Source organism: Esox lucius, chromosome 18 (assembly GCF_011004845.1).
Source record: "Esox lucius isolate fEsoLuc1 chromosome 18, fEsoLuc1.pri, whole genome shotgun sequence".
Lineage (NCBI taxonomy): Eukaryota > Metazoa > Chordata > Actinopteri > Esociformes > Esocidae > Esox > Esox lucius.
The window spans coordinates 8,249,230-8,272,030 of record NC_047586.1 but is presented as its reverse complement, the minus strand read 5'-3'; the positions used below and the strand labels follow the sequence as shown (position 1 = coordinate 8,272,030).

The window sequence follows — 22,801 nt, the reverse complement described above, 5'->3', positions numbered from 1 at the left end:
GACATAGCATCTAATATTTAAGGAATTGGTAATATAATATCTAAGTAAGATACTTGATTTCAACATCTAAAATACAGGACAATCTATAGTAGCAGTACTTTTCATGGACTTCAAAACTAGATCAGAGATTCCACAAATCCTAAATTGACTATTGCTCAGCATTTGAAACTTATTGTATTTAACCTTTAATTCTTTAACAAAGCTTATTTAGGGAAACCTTTTTTTTTTTTTTTTTCAGATATATTTGTGAATCGACCATGACCTTTTTGGCTGTATTGCCCAGCCCAACATGGAGGCAGCTCCTTTCCAAACAGAACATACATTGACGAGGAGAAGGGAGGGCATTTATCAAAGGGTTGTCACAGGACAATGGACAGGAATCAAGCTGAATTACAGCCAAGACGGCCCATGTAAAGCTGCCCTAACCCCTTGCTAAGACTCTGGAAATGAACACATAACTGTCCCTGTTATTGTGTAGCCATCGTGAACATGATATATTGTCCGCCTGCTGTGACTGGACTTGTGGGGTTATACATGTCAAAACAGTGTCTCTGCCCGCTGTCCACTGCATCACTGTCAGTAATGCAGATGAGCCATAACTAGGTTTTAATCCATTAGCAGTCATTAGCCGGAGGTCATCTTAAAACAAATCAGGGGTCAGGCCGCGTTACGGCCAGAAGCTCCAAGAGCTCCTCTCTCACTGGGTCAACGAGACGCACGACACAGTGCAGAGACATCAGCACTTTATGTGCTGTGCGCTGAGCTCCGACTCAAGCCTTCCTTCCCACACAATCGAAGCTCTTTCACTTACTTTTTCCTGAGGGAAATTCCTTTTCCTGCTTATTTCACAGAATTTCTCATAAGATATAGGACGTTCTTTATATACATAACTCAAGATTTAATATGGACTGTTTTCCATTCTCTATAAAAAGTTGAACTGTACGTCATAATCTGTGGTTCTCCGAAAATAAACATTTAATTCAGGAGCCAGCTGGAGGAGACATGGCTGTGTCAGGAAAATAGTTACTGTAGACGGTAATGAGGTTATCACACGTCAATCTGTCGATTTTCATCCAATTGGAATTGAACATATCCAGTTTATTGTGGTTGCTTCAATTGCCTGTCTTTGTTTACTTCCTCTTGCTTATCTGTGGAAATTTGAATGTGTCAGATCGTGACAGTGTTCAGAACTAACGCCATTACAGATGCTCCTTCTGTCTTCCCAACAGGTGTGTCTACAAGTCACTGTAATTGGGCAGTAGAAGGTGGAAAAGCAACGAGTTTATGCACAGTACAACAGATAATTAGTCTGCCATAAAGCAGGCGTTGTGAGGTTGCAGGTACATTTATCTAAAAGGCTTTTTAAATGCCTCTGTCATTGGGGAGAATAAGTGCCGCCTGTTCCGTCGGTACCTCAGTGGAATTAATTGCTTAATTGTCATTCATAACCCACGTGTTGCAGTTTTACACTGGCTGGGATAACGCCGTCTTCCGCTGTTTTGTGCTGTAATTGAAATTTCCATTACAAGTTGTAAACATTTAGGAGCAGCCGTGTGACTTCTCAGAGTGCTGGGCGAGACACGTTGTTTAGCAGCTAGTGGTGTGTGTGTGTGTGTGTGTGCGTGGGCGTGCGTGGGCGTGCGTGTGCGTGCCCTACCACACCTGCGAGAGCCAGTTGAGCTCACTAGAATGGTAACCCACGGCACAGCTTGACATTTTGCTCACTTTTATAAATGCCTTTTGTTTTTAAGCCGTTAGAATTACAAAACAAAAACCAAAAAACGGAGACAAGCAATAAAAAACATTATACAGTTCCCCATTACAAGTAAAAAGAAAAAGAACCAAAAACCCCGTCCCACCTGTGGATCGGCCCATCTCTTATTGAAGCATGTCTTGTTCCAACAGCCCCCTCCCAAGTGAGTGAAGTCATCAAGGAGAGAGTTCAGCAGCGAAGCATCCAGCTCTCCTGGCAGGAGCCTGAGCTGCCCAATGGAGTCATCACCGAATATGAGATCAAGTACTATGAAAAGGTGAGTGTGTGATGCCCCACTGAAGCCCTGAACGTTTGACAAAGACAAAGGGTATCCCGTGTGTGTGTGTGTGCCCGTGAGTGACAACTCTGGCTCTCCCAAACCCCTTCATCCACTATCTCGCTCCTCTCCTTTTTGTTCGCTTCATTTTGCCTACTCTTTCTTTTCACACATCTGCATGTCACCGCGACTGGATTCGGGATCCTGCGAGTACATCCTTTGTCCCATAATTGCAATAATGAATGAGACACTCATAAGATTTTAATCAGTCCCGAGTCCTTCACAGCCACCCACACACACACACACACACACACACATCCCAACACGCACGTCATTGTGCTATCCAGCCAGTATTAACAATCTGTTACTGTATCTTCCCTCACCCCCTCACGCAGTACAATGAGACCAGGGCTCCCGGGTCTGAGCAAATGAGCCAGGCAGCGCAGAGGTTGTGGAGAGTGATTTTAACACAACCAATCAAAAGGCTGGATTCCATGGCTCTTGGTATCCCAGGCTGTGTTGGCAGCGACCTAGCAGGCTCTGTGGTTCGCTCCTCTGTGACACATGCTGTGGCTGTAGTCTGCACAGCTGTACAATTGGCAACAAGCATGACTTTACTCCTAACAGGCTCTGGCATTCCATTTGGGGATTTTTACAGAGAAGCTCATTTGAAGATCGACAGAAAAGAACAGTCTGTAAATTCCAAACAAATTCTGAAACTGGCTTTGCGGTTTATCTTGTTTTCTGTTTTGGGGGTTTTCAAATAGTTGATACAGAGAGACATATTCTAGAGTCTATACACATTCTACAGACATATTCTAGTCTATCCAGAGACACAATAGTTAACCTCATTTTAAAAAGAGTTAAATATATTTAGTATACGTTTTTGAAACTCATACTGTGTACAATGTTGTTGTCTGTGATTGACAAGATTGTAATGTGTTTATTCCTGTTTAAGGAGCAGAAGGATCGCATCTACTCCACAGTGAAGTCCAGGTCCACGTCAGCTACAGTGAACAACCTGAAGCCCAGTACAGCCTACGTTTTCCAGATCCGAGCTTTTACTGCTGCAGGATACGGCACCTTCGGGCCCCGCGTGGAAGTCACCACCAAGGAGGAGGCCTCAGGTACCAGCCTGGTCATGCACACACACACACACGCACACACACACACACACCGAGATATTCAAACATATACAGACATTCATACATACACACACAAAGACAGGTGACAAATTAAAGGGAAAACCTGAATAAATAAGTGGAGGAACATAACGAATGCTTCCATCCAGGTGAATCGAATGATCCATTTAAGCAGTTAACATCCTATGATGGTGTGTGGCGTGTATAAGAATGCTGAGCGGGCCCAGTTGACTTTGATTTTGGATGAAAATGTCAAGAGGAAAGGAGCTCAGTGACCTTTAAAGAGGGTTCATTATTGGACCACGGATGGCATTGAATGGTTTGATGAGGATGATAATGATGTGAATCCTATGCTATGACTTCACGGTCACCAGATCTCAGCCCAACCGAACACCAGTGCGAGATACAAATTCTAACCCTAAACCCAACCCAAAGCTTATCCTTATTAACCTGACTTTTACTTCAAATTCAACCTTCGCCTAACATACACGTGCAACTGCAGTTTATGAAGCAACTGAGCCCACGTGATTTAAGCGGAACGAATTCTCCCAGGCATACATCATATGTCCACTGAGAGTGTGAAGTGCAACGACACCCATTCTATGGAGCCGTTGGTGGTTTGTCAATGCAAACAGGGCACCACTGTAAGCATATCTGAATGGGAAACAGTCCAACCTGGATATGTCATTGTTTCAGATGAAGGGCAGCAGCGCTACCATTTGGGACTATTAAGCCCACTTTCGGAAACAGTGGAGTCGTGCATGCAGAGGGCCCAGAAATAGAACTAGCCCTCCTCGTCTCCCTGGGAAGGGGCGAGGAGGGAGTTTTCGGTCTCCGAGCTCGCTTAATATAAGTTCTATTATTTCCTGTGGAGTCCATCGCCTGATGTGCTGAAGGTTTACACTGTATGCTTTGTGTGTGTGTGTTTGTGTGTGTTTGTGTGTCTGCCTCTGTCTCTCTGTGTGTTTACATGTCTGCCTGTTCTCTGTGTGTGTCTGGGCGTGCGTTTCCATGTGTCCCTCTCCAAGCAGCCACCATTGTCTCCAGCGAGCAGAACCCGGTCATCATCATCGCGGTGGTCGCCGTGGCAGGGACCATTATCCTGGTGTTCATGGTGTTTGGCTTCATCATTGGGAGAAGGTACGCGCTCGCGGGCCCGGTTGACTCTCCGCTGCTGTGAGTCTCTGCTTGTCCATTAGCCTTTTCTGTCACTCACGGGTCTCCGTAGCTGTGGAGTCAGTCCGCCATACACGCGTGCACCCATCCACTGTCTGAGACATGCTGTGCTAATGGACTGTGACGCATCATTTTCCACTCCTCACACTGTGAAGAAAAATAGACTCGCTTTTTCTGCATGTATGTTGTCTGCGTGTGTGTGTGTGTGTGTGTGTGTCTCTTTGTGTAATGGATCCATTATACAGGCAGGGCTATTCAAGAGTAAAATTAAAGGTTTAGGTCCTCTTTGTGAGGGTGTGCAATTTTTTTGCGCAGGAGTGTTTTTCTAAAGTGCATGAGACAGTGTGTGAGCGCGTGTCCGTGCACGTACCCTCCACACCTGCGTTTGTGTGTTTGTTTGTTGTACAGTGAAACACTCAGAGCAGGGTCCCACCATGTTCTCTCAGAGCAACCCTCCTGGATGCCAGTCACCATTAGCATCATTCCCCCAGTGCATCCCATCACAGCATGCTTCACATGGTGGTACAGCCATAAGCACCTGACTTCTGTACCCACTTTCCCCGTTAACCCTAATGTCAATCACCCGCGACTTGATGTTTACCTCCTGCCAAATGTTTCCGTGTGGCTGGCAAACAACGACGCGCTGTGTTGTAATGAAATACCTGAGGGAACGGGAGATACGCAAAGGTTATTCATTAAAAATAAAAATAAGTACTTTGACTGAGTAGTTAGAAGAACAGAAGAGGATATGCTATTTCAACATAGACATGCCTGACTCCACAGCTCCCCTCTCAGCTGTGTAGATGCAAACGTTTTGCCCCCGAGGCATAGAGACTCAGAGTTAACATCCTAGTGAAACAAAGAGAACGCGTTCTGCCTCGGCTCCCTCCGTTGATTACTTGTTCTTTCTACCTGTCTTCCCATCAGGCACTGTGGCTACAGCAAGGCGGACCAGGAAGGAGATGAGGAGCTCTATTTCCAATGTGAGTTCTTTCTTTCATCATCAGATGGCACGGGAGCGCACGCACGCACACGTCTGCCACACTACGGGAAGTGGGTGTAACAACAAGGCCTCTGTAATGTTTTATCCCTGTTTTATGTGATAGGTTTAATTTTATTTTTTACCAAAGCTGGGAGCAATCATGCCAGCATCTGTTTGGGATTTGATGGAGAAATCTGTTGATATAAAGACATGGGGCCAAGCTCCAAACTGCAAGCACATGAATATAAGAGTTGAGGGAGTACATGAGCCAGCTGTATGCTGAAAGGGAGAAGTCTTCATTAAAAATGTAAACTTCTCAACCACGTTTGTTAGGTTAGGACAGTGCTGTTTGCCCCCCCCGTGTGCTGCACGCTGTCGAGATGCACATATTTCAGTCTGTCCTGAGGTTTCGCACAAAGGCTTCTTTAACTAATACAAATGCACACTCTCACACAACACGCGAACAACGCCATCACTCAGAACAAATACAACACACAACACAAACAAGCCAAACACGCACACGGACACGCGCACACGCTCTGTCCTAATGAAGCCCCTGGAGATGTGGGCGTCTTCCCAAGCGTAGCCCTAATGATCCGCTGCTGTAGGCAAACTGCTGATTTGAAACAAAAGGGTCAAGGTGTCACATGACCAGAGCGATAGAGAGAGGTCTGCGCTGCTGCTCCCCGCATCCTCGGCTGCTAAGTATCTGACAGGTGAAGCCGCAGGGCCCTCGTGCTGAAGAAACACTGGAAGATGAGGACAAAAACAAGTGCACTCTGCTGTGCGTCGTTGGACCTAATAGAGGGACTGGCTCTACAGTATTAAATGAGGGAAGGCTGGCAGGGCGACAGAAGCCAGATAGTGTTTGGATTCAACACGTGGGCCTAATTTGTCTGCCGTGTAGAGCGCGAAGTCAGGATAAGACGTCCCCCCTATCAGATCCAGTGACAGCCCGGATGGACGAAGCAATTATAGAAGCGAACGGAGGGAAATATCCGTTGGCATCAATGGAGCTCACCGATGGAGCACAATGCATTTGTGTTTTTGTTAGTGAACAGGCCAACGTCGCTTTCCAGCCATGCCAAGGATATTGCGTTTTTGCTTCTTTTCTGTTTCTGCCATTATTGAGCCTGGATCTGATTAGAAATCTAATTATGGTGTTTTGGTGTGTCTGGAGTTTTTTTTTTTTCTACACTGTATTTCGCTTGTACTTTATATTCTTCCCCTATGTGCATCTCATTAAATAGCTTGTGCTGTTGAAGTTTGCTGGTTATGTTGTAATTAAGGAGAATCTGACATGAACAAATTAGCTCAGTGGAACAGGCCTTTGTTCCGTAACATTGTAAATTCTTAATTCAGTGTGAAGGGAGAAGTTATAGTATATCCATATGTTCTCAGGTGGTGTCTTTTGTCAATCCACCTGAGGCTGCTTTTCTATTTTCCTTTGTACCTTGCATGTTCCCTATGGTCTCAATACATTCATATGTATGAACGTTTCCAGTAAACCATTGTGTTGGTTAATATTTAATCGTGAAGCATGGAACAAAATGTGTACTCCTAATACTGTACTAGCTGTGATGTGACTTCTGTCACTATTATCTGGGCCACAAAATTCAGAAGTTAATCAAGTCCATAAGCCAAATAGTATTCTCTGACTGGTTCCAGCATTGAGGCCAGCCTGCCAGGCTTTTCAATTCTCTGTCAGAGCTGGACAGACTGAGCTAGCTCCCAAATCAGCTCAGTACTGCAACCTCAGCCGTAGATCCCACTCAAATCTTTGGGACCCCTTTGTGAGGAGGTTTGGGAGAAAATATAACACAATTTTATTTCTGTCGGAGAAGAGAAATTGAGGAATAGAAAATAAATGGCTGGTTTGAGGGGTTTTGAGGGAGACCTTTTGACACAGGTGCTTTCCATCAGCTGGCTGTTTAGCATAACTTCTAAACGGTTGCCCTCGGTAATGGTGTGTTTGTCAAGCATTCAGCCAGAACGGCATGCTGTATTCATATTTAATCGTAACAGTAATCCCCTTACCTTTCTACAGTTAAATTTCCAGGCACCAAAACATACATTGACCCTGAAACCTACGAGGACCCGAACAGGGCTGTCCATCAATTTGCCAAGGAGCTGGATGCGTCGTGCATTAAGATTGAGCGGGTCATTGGAGCAGGTGAGCCAGGCTGGTGTCTCCCAGGTCTTTGTTAAGTCGTATATCACAACAACAGCCACCATATTTACACATCGTATGGAAACATGATTAATCCTATCGCCATATATTGACAGCACAATTGCAAAATTGTGGGGCGGGGGGCAATTGTAATTGCTGTGGGGGCCTACATATTGCTCTTCAAAGGTAAGACTATGGCAAAGATACTCCAACCAAGTCTGATGAATTGCTGTCACATCAGTTTTAGGGATACGGTCAATGAGAGAATCCAATCATCTGCAGCTTGTCTTATTACATGTCTCAGCTTCACTTCCCAGAGCATAACAAGACTCCACTTTGTTTCCACGCAGTGGTTTGTTCTGAAAACACACTAAGTCCCTTGTCAAAACATGAAATGCTACTTTTCCTCAAAGGCCATGAGTCATGGGCGTCTCTGTCTATCCTCACAGGAGAGTTTGGGGAGGTGTGTAGTGGACGGCTGAAGCTCCCAGGGAAACGGGACACGTCCGTGGCCATTAAAACCTTAAAGGTGGGCTACTCAGAGAAACAGAGGAGGGACTTCCTTTGTGAGGCCAGCATTATGGGCCAGTTTGACCACCCCAATGTTGTCCATCTGGAGGGAGTGGTAACTAGAGGTAAAGACTGCATTCTCGCACACACCACAAAAACAATGATTTTGCTTTATTTCTGTGTAAATGTAAAAGAAGCAAGAAGGGGAAGTGTAGAAGTAAAGCATGCAGAACAGATCTGCTGATTCCAAAGAGAATAACAGATCTAGAACTAATTGCTGTGTGAATTTACCTGGGTCACACACAAAGCTACTGATTGTGCCCCTAAGGTAAAATAATATGTATGCATGTTGTTGTTTTTATGACTTGTAGGGTTACATAGCTTAAAGATCCATTATATAACCAGAATGTGTGAAAATGTTTCCAGACCAACTGCCATAGTAAGATGTGTGGGGAATATTGAACAATATTTTTTGTAAGCTGAACAATGTGAAAGGGTTGCACTCAAAACAAGTGACATTGAGAAGTGTTTGATTGAATTAGCCTTGCTCCCTGTTTTACATTTTCTCATTTAGACAGCCTAATATAAAAGGAGCAGATGTTATTACTTAATTACAAACAAATGAAACAAATGGCTCAAAATATAGGCGGCGGAAATTTATTTTTAGCAGGCCTTCATTAATAAACACTTGCAAGCAGCAAACCATATTTATGAGTCAATTAATGGGATTTGTCACCCTTGTTTCCAGGAAAACCGGTGATGATTGTGATTGAATATATGGAAAACGGCTCATTAGATGCTTTCCTCAGGGTAAGTACCTTTCAGTGCATTCAAATGGCAACTCCCTAAGCAGCTATACATACTGTATGTTTGCAACAGGACTTCCTTATCACATGAAAGTAGTAGCACTTTTTTTTTTCTTTCACCCTTATTGCCTCGGTGGATCTTAGCTGACTGTTCTCTTCTGTTGTGTACAGAAACACGACGGTCAGTTCACGGTGATCCAGTTAGTGGGTATGCTGCGCGGAATAGCTGCAGGGATGAGGTATCTCTCTGACATGGGCTACGTCCATCGAGATCTGGCTGCGCGAAACATCCTGGTCAACAGCAATCTCGTATGTAAAGTGTCCGACTTCGGTCTGTCGAGAGTGATCGACGACGATCCCGAGGCTGTCTACACAACAACCGTGAGTCAATGAAACCCAGACCCTCCTCAGCGCGCCATGAATACTCAGATCAAGCCAACTGCCAATGCGTGAAAACTGAGTTTAAAATATGGATGCTTACCAATGACCTCGCACGCCCTGCTAGCTGGCTATTTAATATGCAAAGCATGCAGCCTCTTTGGGGACGTTTTTGCTGTGAATGTTTTGACGTTTTGCTGACCGTGTGCGAAGTTGTAACTCTGTTCTAATTGATGTTTTAGGGGAAGATGCAGGATGTTATGAATGTGATCTTTACTCCAGCCACTGACCTGCGTTTTACTGAACAGGGTGGGAAAATACCTGTTCGATGGACAGCAATGGAAGCCATCCAGTACCGTAAATTTACTTCCGCTAGTGATGTGTGGAGTTACGGCATTGTCATGTGGGAAGTCATGTCCTATGGGGAACGGCCGTACTGGGACATGTCCAATCAAGATGTGAGTTGCTCTTGAAGTAAAAAATTTAATTCACCGTGTATGGCATTCAAGACTGTTGCTCAGGGGTTAGATACCCAATAGCTCTGGGGATACCAGAACTAACAGAATGTGGCCCACATTTACTATTCAGAGTTGAATCGGGTGTTTTTTTCTTGTTTTAATCCATGCAGTTTTAATCAGAAATTTATATTCATAAAATGCATATTTGATCATTTAAAGAAAGAGAGTATAGCTACTCGGCATACAAAAACACTTTTTTTTTTTTTTTTACTTCAAAACGGCTTTTAACCTTTATAATGAGTTATGATAATGGGAACCAAATTTGTCATTAGCTGAGTTCAATAATTCCAGAGTTATCTACTTAGTCATGTAGAACTTTTAGTTAGAGCTCCAATCATTACTTTCTTTCAGCTAAGTTGGAACAGATAAAAATACTAATCTGTTCAGCATGCTGATCACAAAAACAGGCTTTAGAAGGGTTTGGCCTCCAGTTTGGTCGTCAGTAACAATGAGGAAATTTTTTTTTTAATCTGACATTTCTTTCAAACACTTGTCTGATGGAGGCTCTAAGGTTAGTTCTCTCCTGTGGTGAAGTTAAAAATGATACAATCCAGTAGGACAAACAAACTTCACATCAGAAAGATTGCAAAGGATTACTTACAGCTCCTCCAAATGGGAAGCCTGCTGGTTGAACAATCAGCTGTTAGAAATGCTTAACATGATTGGCCATTAAATCGGAATGGATGACACTCGTCAGCTTGATAGGCATCAATGTCTGGAGTTTCAGTTCCTCCATCACAATGTTGTCAAACAGACCCCTTGGGATGCAGGGAGAGCAATATTTAGTTTTATTTCGTTTTGACACTTCTTCCGTAGCTCTGTTTGAATAGCCCTGACAGGAATAACAGAGGAATACGTATATGTGCAGAAAATAAACAAACTCATGGTACCAAAATACTGTAGAGGACACGCTTGAGTAGGTTCTCGTAGCCTCTCAGGTTTTAATGTTTAATGTTCAGTGACTTGGCACTATTGGCACTGTAAAGAGTAGCTTTAAGGATATGCAGATACATTTATTTTCAATATTAATTAGACTTGTATAAATACAGCCCCTTGATGAGACAAACAATATACAATATGTATCTAAGGGAAAATAGAGCCACTGTTTGTTCAATTAATTGCAGTCCGATCTTTTGGTAAAGAATGACTGACAGGGGCTGTTGTTCCCAGGGAGTGATCCCCCTGTGCCATACAGGAACACTAGGTGCTACCCTTAATATCTCCTCATTTGAGTGCCTGTGTCTTGGCATCATTTCAACCAGCCGACATGACGGAGCGCGTCTCTCCACACGCCACTCATGCCAGCAGGGAGCCCACGCAGGGCTTGTGGGCCTTCCCGATGAAAACATCTAGATCAGGAGATGAAATGGAAATGAACTGTGGCTGCGGTAATGGCCCTTAAAGCCTGTCCTTTTTCTCCCCCGTCTTTCCCAGGTGATAAAGGCCATAGAGGAGGGATACCGCCTCCCCGCTCCAATGGACTGCCCCCCAGGCCTCCACCAGCTGATGCTGGACTGCTGGCAGAAAGAAAGGGCGGATCGACCCAAATTTGATCAGATAGTTGGCATCCTTGATAAGATGATTCGCAATCCCAATACCTTGAAAACTCCGGTGGGAACCTGCACGAGGTAAGGAAAGCGTTTCTTATTAAACCCTGCGAGTGAACACTACAAACCTCCGATGAAAAGTTATTGACTTGTCAACTTCAGTTATTGTATTCCACCATGTAAACTATTGGACTGGAAATATGTATTGTTTCGTCATTTCATTTTCACCGCTGCAGCGCTACATTAGTGGACCATACAGGTCATCATCCTGGTTGATTTATCCACCAGAGTTCACAGATGAAAGATAAATCCCAGGGAATCAATAAGCCAATGCTGCTTCCATGGCTTTATGGTCAATATCAAGGCTTTTAAATCAATCCCTGTGATGAGTTCCTGGGACTTTCAAGTGCTGTTGGAACTCTGGACCCCACTATGACATGAATTCTACTTACCCGTTCTCCCTGGGTGACATTGAGAACGTATCCCCAAAAAATCTGTTGAAAGCACTTTCGTCTGTGCGAGGCCATTTGTGGCATTGTAAGTAAATGAAAAATAAAATGAAAATAAAAATAAAAAATGAAGGCCCAGCTAAATGATGCTGCCACAGACGACGCTCTGGACGAGAGACCAGGATGCAAGACGTTTTTACACGTGTTCAGCCGACTCCGTGTTCCCAGCTCAGTTTGTGTCTGTTTGGGTGTGTTTATGGTTTTTGCATTCGCCATCAATGCCTTTCTCATCCTCATCCCACAGGCCGATAAGTCCCCTGTTAGATCAAAGCACACCCGACTTTGCCGCTTTCCGCTCGGTGGGGGAGTGGTTGGATGCCATCAAGATGGAGCGATACAGAGACAACTTCACCGCTGCTGGCTACAGCTCACTGGAATCTGTGGCCAGGATGTCTATCGAGTAAGAACCTTAACATTTCAAACACTTGTGGAGTTCGAAGCCACCATAGCCAGTGACAAGTTGTCGTGTTATATTCTTCGCATTCGCTGTGATTCATGAACATGTCTGCTGTGTTTCTTGGCATATCCGTGTCCCTCATTTACACCGTCACGGAAATGGCTGTAAATCACTGGATAAATGTTTAGAGACTCTCTGTGATGCCGTGTTGTGATTTTTGAATGATGGTCCTGTCTTGCAGGGATGTGATGAGCTTGGGGATCACTTTAGTGGGCCATCAGAAGAAGATCATGAGCAGCATACAGACAATGAGAGCCCAGATGCTCCATCTACACGGCACGGGCATCCAGGTGTGACAATGGACTACCCTGCCCCCCCTCATCCGCCGTGGATTGCTGGGGCAAAGAGCTCTCTAGGGCAGAGCTAGGACGGGACCTCCCAGGATAATCATTGAAAATCGTGTGACATCGTCTCATATGTCGTGACTCGTTTTTTTCCCCAAGTCTTTCGGGGAAAATGAAATCCCTCCTTTGTTCCTTGACGAAGGATTTAACCTTAGAACGGGTACCAAGGAAAGAAGGAGATAATACTACCTGGACATGATGCCGTACTCGGAGGTCTCTGAGGAACTCTCAACCACATATCAAATGGAATTGGAGCATCAAAAATGAAGTATTGTAAAAGGACCTTGATGTGTGGTACAACCGTGTGAATGGTTTTATTGGAGCTCCATGAAAATGGATTTCACTTTACAATGAAAAAAAAATCATCTAAAACGTTGTCCCCTTGTGGTGATTTTCAGTATTCTTTTTCTAGTTTTTTTCTTTTTCTTAGTGAGATCAGCCACAGCGAAATGGTGCGGCACTTTCGGTTATCTTCCGGTTTTCTTTCCGTTACTATGTTACTCTTCCTTTTTTTCTATTTTGGACTTGAGAACAGGGTAAACGTTCCCATCCTAAAGGGAAGATCGTTATGGCATCTGAACATTTTGGTGGAGATGATTTAGAGGTACTTTGACCAGTTTGTCTTTGAGACACGCCTGGCTGTTTTAACTGTTTGCAGTGAGTTTTTTTTTTTCTCTCTCTCTGATGTTTTTTTTTTTTACCTGAAAAGAGTGTCCTACACCTCAGATACATGACTTCAGACATAGTGGTGTTCACTGTTGTCTTGCTCTTACATGAGTGGTTGGCTGTATGCAGATGCTAACGATTGAGGAAAAATTACATTTCAATTTGTATGTAGGAAGTTTTGAAACTGTACGACTCCCAACAAGGCAAATGAATGACAGATTGATCACAACTTTTTGTATACAGCAGACTGTAATATCAACCATCAAAGTGGCAATATTCCTGTTTACCCCATGACTCTGTTGATCTTATAGTCCAGAATGCTTTCAGTCTGCGTTCTGTATTTCATTGTTATTTTCAATTGAGCGTTACCACAGAAAGCACTATAGAAAGATTGTATGGAAACTTAAAGATGACCGCAAAAGAGTTGCCGTCAAAGGGTAGCCGGGGATTCTTCTCTTTTTGCCGCAAACTGTAATCGTTTTATTTTGCGGTGAATACAGTTGTTTAGGGTGAATCTATTAAATGTTATGTACATTCTTTCTAGAAGTAATACTGCCTTAAAATGTGTTAGACTAATGTATTGCCAATCCTTTTAGGCACTTCAGAGGCAGTTTTTTTTGCGGTTAATTAAGACAGGTCATATGTAGGGTTGAAAGGATAAGTTTTCTGTGTTTTTCTTTGCGGTATCCTTTCATCCTGTCATCCTGAACTTGAATAGATGAAATTAGGTGCATGCACACTTAATATGTTGAGTGCCATAATGGAGGATTGACACTGTCAATGTAGGGTAGAAGTTTGACCAAACAGAGCAATAATAAGCCCAGGTAGAAATGATCCTCCTATGAGATTTTAAGGTGCTAGGTTTTACAGAAATAGCTGTTGTGCTGGGTGAACGCTTTGGAAAAATTCACCCACGGGGAGAAAACAATGTGCATTGACCTTTTTCCAGATTGTCCGGAGTAGAGGGCTGGGGAGATACATTGGTGAACTATCTTCAGAATACCAAGTTAGAAAATAATAAAATAGCACTACACGGAAGGTATACCATAGTGGGCTAATGACTTAATAACGTTGAGGTACGATGTTAATAATGTCACGGTGTGAGTATGTTGAGTATGCACAGCTGTGGATTGAAAGAGAGGTGACATGACAGCCTTGCAGCACAGACTGGAACATCTTAATCGTTACCCCTGATATTGCGCAACATCGAATGAGAAGGCCTTCAGTTTCCACGTGACGTGCCTGCAGAACCCAGTTATAGAAGGGACATCCCGCCACTCCTTAGTGCTGTGAAATCACATGCTGTTCCAACCCTAGCCAGTCAGTAGACATTGTTGCATGTTGACTCCCGTTTCCCTGGTCAGACCTTTCCAGGAAATGTTTCAACGTGCCTAAAAATGTTTGCCAGTAGCCAGGACGGAGACGGGTTATCCTTACCCCGCCAATGTACTCAAAAGCCAACCTAATGGTGCCATCACAGTCTTCACTTTCTACAACAAAATGAATGTTATGTTGAATATGTGTTTAGCATTGTATTCTCTGATGAATGGTTGTTTTACTCATTTCTTTGGGGGTGGTATGCATAGCATTTTAGAGAACAGCTCTATATATTTAGCTCCTGGCTACAACTGAAGCTGCTTTAGCTCTAGTGGATCCGGTTTTTTAATGCTGTAGCATTTTCCAATGATTTAATGATTCAATTTGCATGAAGAGAATGACATTTTCTTCAGATATCCAACCTTAAAGCACCATCATGGACTAAATCTCCAAGCTTAGCATTCGAAATACCATTGGCGGCGTTGTCTTTTCTTTCCTGGACCCAGTTCTGTTGTGCTTGGTCCAAAGGGACTCACCCCTGTGGAGGGAACCCAGGAATAAGGCCGTGTCCAGCTTGCTCTGGGCCCCATGTCACAGACACACAGCCCTGTTTATCCATACAGCAAAGCTCAGCAGTTGGGACGGTGCCAGCCTTTTGAATTGAATAGCGGAGTAAAGGCATTCATCAGCACAAAACTCCCCAGTTCACAGCCAGCTAGGCAGGCAGCAGTCAGTCCACCCTCACTCCCTACTTCCCTCTCTCTACTCTCCCCTGCTCTGATCTCAAACAGCGAGCCCCTAGGGGCCTTCACATCCAGGAACTTGAGGCCACTACCCCCCACCACCGCTCTCTCTCTCTCCCTCTGAGTCGGAGGTCCGACAGAGGCCGCAATTTGAGCCAAATTGAGATTAAGACCTGGATACAATTGATCCGCCACATAAATCATGTGTGACCTTCACCGGCGGAGTCCTGTTTTACTCTGCTTTGTTTCTCACCTATTTGGTCGTTGGGGATGTTCAGCTCAACGTATGGAGTGTTATGGTTTGGTTTCCACAACGCTTAAGGCAGTTCTGTGCGGTGGGCTGATGGATTTCAAGAATTAGAAGGAATGTTCTATGTGAAGTAGGATGGTTATCATTTTCAAAACATTTGGACAAACTGTTGGAAATTGTTGACACGCCTTTGTACAGGTGGTGTATGATTCCAAAGAGTTCAGCACTGTTGATTGTGTCAGAAAGATCGGCGTTCAGATGGAAACTTTGTATATGCTCTAATTGTAAAACTTGTACATTTTATTTATATTGTTGTTTTTTACACACATTACTCTGTAGTGAGCTCTGAATACATTGAAAATGCACTATATTTTTCTATCTCCTTGCAGATGATTATTGTCACCCAGAAGATTTTCAGTTGTACATACTTTCTCATTTAGGACCAAAGACAGCTGATAGGTTTTCCATCTAGAATTGTATTTAGTTTTTATTTTTGCCTTTTAGTTTAATGTACAGTAATAAGAATTCTCAATTTATTATTTATTTTTCTGTGATGACAGTATTGAAAGTCTTCATTGGTCAAGAGTATTTTCCCCAAACAACAGAACTGTATTATCCTTGATTAGACTATTTCTTGTTACATAGGAACATTTCTTTTTTGCTTTGTAACCTTTGTAATAGACTGTACATATATTTTTGGAAATATAAAACAATCTCTATAGAAATCTTTTGTTTCTCTTTGAATTCTTTTCCATAACAAATAGATAACATTATCCCAATTCCCATGAAAATATGTGTCGAACCTCAAAGTCGGGTTTTATATCCATCATCAGGCACCATTTCCCATGCACATGTGATGTGAGATTGTTTTGTGTTTTTGCTATAGTTGCGTGTGCGTGTCTGAGTGAGTGAGAGTGATTTACTGACATGTAGGGTACAGTAAAAACAGAAAGACAGCAGGGATGGTGTCATTAAAAAGACATTACCAGACCTCCAATCTTGCACAAAAAAAATCTAATTAAGCTCCATCCTGAGGGACTAAAACAAAGGAACCTTAATGGATTTATAAGGATTATATCTCCCGTTATACTAATATTTATTTTATTACGTAGGTGAAATCTTAACATCTCGTCCCACTGGCTGATGGAATGCTATCATTAAACACAGTACTGTGTCCCAAATGGTTCCTCATTCACCTAGTGCACTTTTCAGGACCAGTGGATCTGACACGGGCAGGTGTGTATTCTTTTACTCATGAATATTGTTCTGGAGATGAACCTTCTCCTGAGGCAGAGACTGGAGAGGAGGGGCCTACATTTCAGACGAGCTGGATGCACCAAGAGGACGTTTGACCCGGGTTAGTGTTTGTTAACCCTTACCATAGCAATTTTAAATGTCACTGTCGAGGGGGCGACTTTACGGCTGGGTTGTAGGCTCCCTCGTTGATTCAACCAATCACTTCGTTTAAGCCTTCAGGACAAAGCAGATTTGAGACAAAAAGAGTCACGGGGGAAAAACAAGCTACATGATGAGAAAGAACCTACATGCAGGTTGGTGGTGCCATGTCAGTGGCCCCCCCATTTTGTGTTTTCAAAGGGACCTGGCCCCCATCCTGGCCCCCATGGCTTCCTCTGGGAGAGGACAGACATCCACGGCTACTCCTGTCACCACTAATCCCTACTGTAGCCTGTGGATCATCCTGCCCTCTGACACTGACCAGGAAACGCCCAGGTGTTTTGATACACAGAGGAGCTGGACGAGTGCTTAAGGAACACGCTGTGTTCCCCCTCACTGCTTCTAGTTCTGCATGTATGTTATGACGTTTTATAAAATGTTCTCGCGACTGAGGGGAACGTTTTAGCATGACTGTGGACTGATTGAACATAGTGCTGATGTCGAAAACATGCAAACCCCCGACAGAACATGTATACAAGAGATGCCCTGTAAAATTGAGGTTTGATTTCCAATCAGTTGCTCGAGGCAATGTGATACTTTTCTGTGAAACATTTTTTCCATGTTTAAATTGGGAAGGCTCTTATCTCCCAGATAAACATACTGTCCTGAAATCAACCATCAGTCACAGAGGAAGAGAAACTATAAGACAGCCAGGACAAGATTAAGGGGGAAAGAATGCATTATTCTGCAATCGTTTTATTATTCATACATTTTGCATCTAATACTGAGGTCACGTTATCGAGATAAATGTTCAAGAGACAGTTAAAATTGATTTGTAATCATCTTGGCCTGGATAATATCGTCCTCTGAAGGTTGAAAGATCAGGCTTCTTCTGGATAACACAGGCTTGTCTTCTAATGGCCAGCTGTGTTCTGCTGGACAGTATAAATGATGCAAATCAGATGAATGGGGATATTGATTTGATCCAAGCCTGTGATTTTCAATGTTTTTTCAAAAGGTCTCTTAAATTAGAATAAAGCAAAGATGACACTATCTGATTCCTATCTAGAATATGTTGGTTAGCCAATTAGCAAATGCAGGCAGCAAAAGTGAGATCTTACCCGAACAGGCGCAATTCCTGGTGTTTTCTTTTAAAACAGTTCTTACAAAGAAACGGTATTAACATCATTTTCACAACTTCAGACTATATGGTGTTAGAGTGATATACAAAAACTGTGAAAATCACATTACTAACTCCATTGGACATTTTACTAAACCACCTGTCTAACATCACATTTTCTGCTTTCTAAAACCCACTTCCTTTGTTTGATATATGAACACTGAAGCTAGTGGACTTGTCAGATGGAAAACCACAAGAAAAGCTCTATTTTGCTGGGGGACACCACATCAAAGGTAATCTAGGCATGTAATTGACTGGGCACAGAATGATGTATTATGTCTGATCCCAAGGTGGCGTCGTTGATGAGAGTAGTAAACCTGAAAAATGACATGATGACCATGCAAACGTGTGTGGGTGTACTTTTATTGATACAGAAAGATAACGTTTTTATGAGGGAGAGATTCGAATTTTACATGAGGCACAAAGGGCTATAGGGGAGGGTTGTGCTTTTAAATTACAGTGTTGGGGAGGGACATTCAATTTTATAATCAATTACATTTCAGTAGCCTTTCCTAAGATTTTGGGAATGTATGTATTGACTGGCGGAACATACCATATTTCTATATCACCTGTCTGTTGACTATTCGATCAGTCCCTCTTTGTACTTGGCATATCCAGATCGTGGACAGGGTTGCCATATATCATTGACTCAAAATCTCCTAATCACCCTCAAGAGTCTGTCACACTGTCATAAAAAATAGCCCAGTTTTGCATGAAACATTGATCGTGGATACAGCGCAAAATATAGTGGGGGAAAGGCTTAAAAAGACATTACAGAATAATAGCATTACATCATGACATTACAGAATTACGGAAGTACGCCCATCGTGAACTAAGTTCTCTACTTAAGTCATTGACGGTTTCTGTGCAGTCTGTTCGCTGTCGATTATCTTGAAATATTCAATGGAGTCGAAGGGAGATGTTCCATTGAGGGGAAAAAGTGAGTGGAACCAATAGTGTATTTGAGGAGTTCAGCTACAGAATATAGAGGACAGTCCATGTAGATGTTTAGACTATCAGTATCAAATCCATCAACATCTGTGGATGAATGTCGCGCTTGAGGTGAACCCTAATAGGTCTTTGGGGAACAAATGCAGCCTTTTCCTGGGTAAATCATTGTTATTGTGACTGGACTACACACTCGCCTTAGAAGACATAGCAGCTGAATGTAGTGACGATAGTAATGCTGAATGATGGGTTTTCTAAAGCAGTATGTGCCTCCTGTCACAATCTTCTGCTAAAATATAAAAAGTGTGGATGAGGTAGAAAGAATTAGCGGTTTTGTGAGGGGAAAATCTAACTCTAAACTCCAAACGAAAAGAGGTGGTAGCAGTCTCAGCCCCAGATCTACCAAAGGATGTGTCCCTAACAAACCGACAGTCCCAGTCTCAGAGGTTTTTTGAAAACTAACATCTATTAGAAATCTGAGAGTCAGTGGTAATTTATTTTAATAGGTACTCCAGACCTCCAGAGAGGCCAGACGAGATTGGGGGTGTGGCCTCATACGACTTAACTAGGCCTCAATCCTACCCATGCTAAAAAGGGCTGAGTAGTCTTGAGGAAAGTCTGGTAGCATGGAGGCTAACAAAACTGCAGCTGAAGACATTGTGACACTAGAGGTAGGGAGTTCATTGTCAGCTGCACTGTAACTGCACCATTCTTTTATATGAAAAGACAATACATTAGACGTGAGGATTATTCAACCCGGGCTCAGATATTTTCAGTAGATTCAAGTCAGCACAGAGACTGTACACTTCTGATGTGTTCACTGGCATCAAAATGGGTGCATTTGTCCTGTAGACAATGTCAATGTCTTCCCAGGGTTAGCCGGTTATATTTTACACAGGCTTTACTCCTTTCAAGTTTTGATCAAAACAAACTCCTCAGTCCCTGCTGGTGACAGACATGGCCATACAAGGAGCCCAGCGCTCCATAAAATCTGTTCAGTCTGTAACAAAGTCACTGTGGAAAGCCGTGGTACGACACCAGCGGAGGAACTTTTTTGGCCTAGATGAAAAACAACAGGTTTGGGTCAAATCCGATACACAACGACACGGAGTGAAACCCCCCCCCGACTTTCAAGTATTTCGGTTGCAGCATCATGTAATGGGTGTCCTTGTCAAAAAATGGAAGGAGTCCAGGTAAAAGATTAAAGGAAAACCCGCCTCAGGATTTAGGAAACCTTGGGGACGAGTGTTATTTTTTTTAATGAAACTTTCCTTTATGCCAAAGACAAACCAAAATAGTTTCCAAGCGATTCTGACTGTTACTGAGTTATCCAGTCTCTGTCCTGAATTAAATTCACACGAAAGACTGAGAGAAGGTGTAAATATGGTTGTCCATCCAAGGCTCCAAACCAAATTGACTGAAGTTGAGAAACTCTGCCCTAAAAGTTTGCCAAAGTTGTTCGACATTTTATTCAAAGCACTCTTAACTCAACGTTCTTGCGGGTGAGATGGGCCCCATAGTAAGTTCTCCTTAATATTTTCTTTGGTATTATTCTTTTCCTTAGAATGCCCTAATAACTCAAACAAGTTTTATGGTAAAAAAACATTTTAAATTGGCGCCCATAATATACGCCATTTGTAATTTTGTCTTGAACAAAAGGTATGGATTGTTCCGTAGGTGGCGCAGGAATGAGCGTGTTGTTTTTAACGGGTGCACTGGCTGCTGTATTCCATGTACAGGCATGGAAATCTGTTTGCTGGTCTTTATACTCATGATAACCGAATGTTCCTGAAATATATAAAGTCTGTCATGATGGGTTTTCTGCAATTTCTGAAAATAAATGAACTTGTCTTAAACCATAAGGCCTGTTGACTTGGGATTGTATATGGTCTGGGTCCATTATATACTGTAGTTTGATCAAAGCTAAGCAATGTGAATCTTCCGATGCAGGCCACAGTGGGAGGGCTAGTGTTACAGTACAAGCCCTGAATATAAAATTACGTAAAAAACAAGCTAGCCAATTATCCCTGATACCTTAACCCAAATGTAATGAAGTTGGAGCAGCTTACTACAGGACTGTAAGCTCTCCAGACATCGCTTCAAAGGAGCGGGTCCAAAAACGACCATCAACAAAAACAATCTTTGTGAGTATTAAGACGTTGCTAGTTGTTTAACTGAAACAAATAATGGTGTTTTGTGTTCAACTAATTTTGGAGGTTTTGTGTTCATACACCCTTTTTCATGAACAAGTCCTACGTATCCTTTGTTTTCAACAGACTCAGGTGTATCTGTTCTAGCATGCAACACACAACTGTACCAGAATGCAGTTTAAAAAAAGCCAAACTTAAGTAAATTCTACAATTGCCATTCATCGTGAATAGTTACAGAATACTGTGATTAATTGCATTAATTATATCAATCCTTTGACAGTGTTAATATATAAAACTCTTCCCCTCCGGTCTAATGATCAATGCCTCAGCTTAGGAAAGGGGATACGACTGTGTAGGGTTCAGATTGTATGTCCTAACTTTCTGTGGTCACCAAAGATCACAGGGCACTGATCAAAAGAGTAGCAATGTTAACCACGGTGTCATGGCCAATTGCCAACGAGGCCCTCATACCAACGTGGACACCAATTCTTTCCCTACTTCCAGCTGATTTATCTGTCCCCTGTAACTTATACTTGAGTCGTTGGTGTAATCTTGAAGTATCTGTAAGCCATCTACTTACCTAGTAAAATGAATAAATACAGTAAAAGATTGGTTCTGACATGATTTCTATCAGTAATGAGTGCCAAATGTGCTTCCACCCTGCATTAACTCTAGGGTGGGAAGATGTTAAATCTTAAAATATTATGCATTTTATTCATTTTCTTACAATTTTGAACTTTACATGTGCAGTAGATTGTGTAGATTTTTAGGGAGATTTTATATACATATATATATATATGCATATGTATGTACTGTATGTAAAGATTGTACAATAGGTGTGTTTCACTCTTAGACAAATTTGCAGCGTGCATATGGTTTGTTTGAGTGTATTTTGAGTGCCATTTTTCTTTTTCTTTTCTTTCCACAAAAGTTGCAAAATACACAATTGAGAACACTTCTAAAAACATATGTCTTTTTTTGTTGTCAGGAATGTCATTGAGACAACAGTGGATGCTAGCTTGAATTACTCTGTCAGATGAGATGAATGATCCAAAACTCAAACATCTTCATTTAGGCTTAATCGTCAGTCTGGTTTGATCACCAGGAAACCTAGTCATATTTGAAGGAAGAAATTCATCCTCTTGGGCTCGATTTGGTTGACAAATAAGGCAAATGAGCAAGATTGTATGTAAATTACAAGCTTGAATCTTCAACACAAGGACATTTGAAAAACACACATTTGGTGTTAAGAAATATAAGCAAGAGAATGTTATTCATGTATTTGATTATATGAATTGAAGAAAACATCTGTCATCAACTTAACTGATCTACCTCAGACACAACCTTCTTTTATTCAGAGACAAACACAAAGGTTATTCTTTTCTTGTTACTTTTGTAACAGTTTCTGGAAATGCAGAGAAATAATTGGCAGAGTTCATGGAAAGGTTTCTGGATAATAACTACATTCTCTGTACCCTCATCTAAGATAGTGACAGCAGAGTAATTTCTTAGCTTGACATTCAAACCTACTTAAAGGAACGAATCCTCAGTCGATATTGTGGAGATGGAAATAAAGACATAAA

The 22,801-nt window shown here is 42.4% G+C and overlaps 1 protein-coding gene across 11 annotated transcripts in view; it reads left to right on the top strand.

The window, feature by feature from the left end:
* epha7 (eph receptor A7) overlaps positions 1-16,270 on the top strand; it is a 65,778-nt gene extending 49,508 nt beyond the window's left edge. The window contains exons 6-17 of one of the 11 annotated variants that reach the window (XM_034287806.1): positions 1,906-2,030; positions 2,989-3,157; positions 4,204-4,312; positions 5,276-5,331; positions 7,390-7,503; positions 7,950-8,135; positions 8,759-8,820; positions 8,988-9,197; positions 9,503-9,652; positions 11,147-11,340; positions 12,013-12,168; positions 12,407-16,270. In XM_034287806.1, coding sequence (XP_034143697.1) covers positions 1,906-2,030; positions 2,989-3,157; positions 4,204-4,312; positions 5,276-5,331; positions 7,390-7,503; positions 7,950-8,135; positions 8,759-8,820; positions 8,988-9,197; positions 9,503-9,652; positions 11,147-11,340; positions 12,013-12,168; positions 12,407-12,521 — 1,646 coding nt within the window. In that variant the 3' untranslated portion in view covers positions 12,522-16,270. Of the gene's footprint in view, positions 1-1,905; positions 2,031-2,988; positions 3,158-4,200; positions 4,349-5,275; positions 5,332-7,377; positions 7,504-7,949; positions 8,136-8,758; positions 8,821-8,987; positions 9,198-9,436; positions 9,653-11,146; positions 11,341-12,012; positions 12,169-12,406 lie in introns of all 11 variants that reach the window. The other 10 variants (XM_013138638.2, XM_013138635.2, XM_020056359.2 and 7 more) reach the window with 10 other exon arrangements.
* Positions 16,271-22,801: the final 6,531 nt, after the last annotated feature.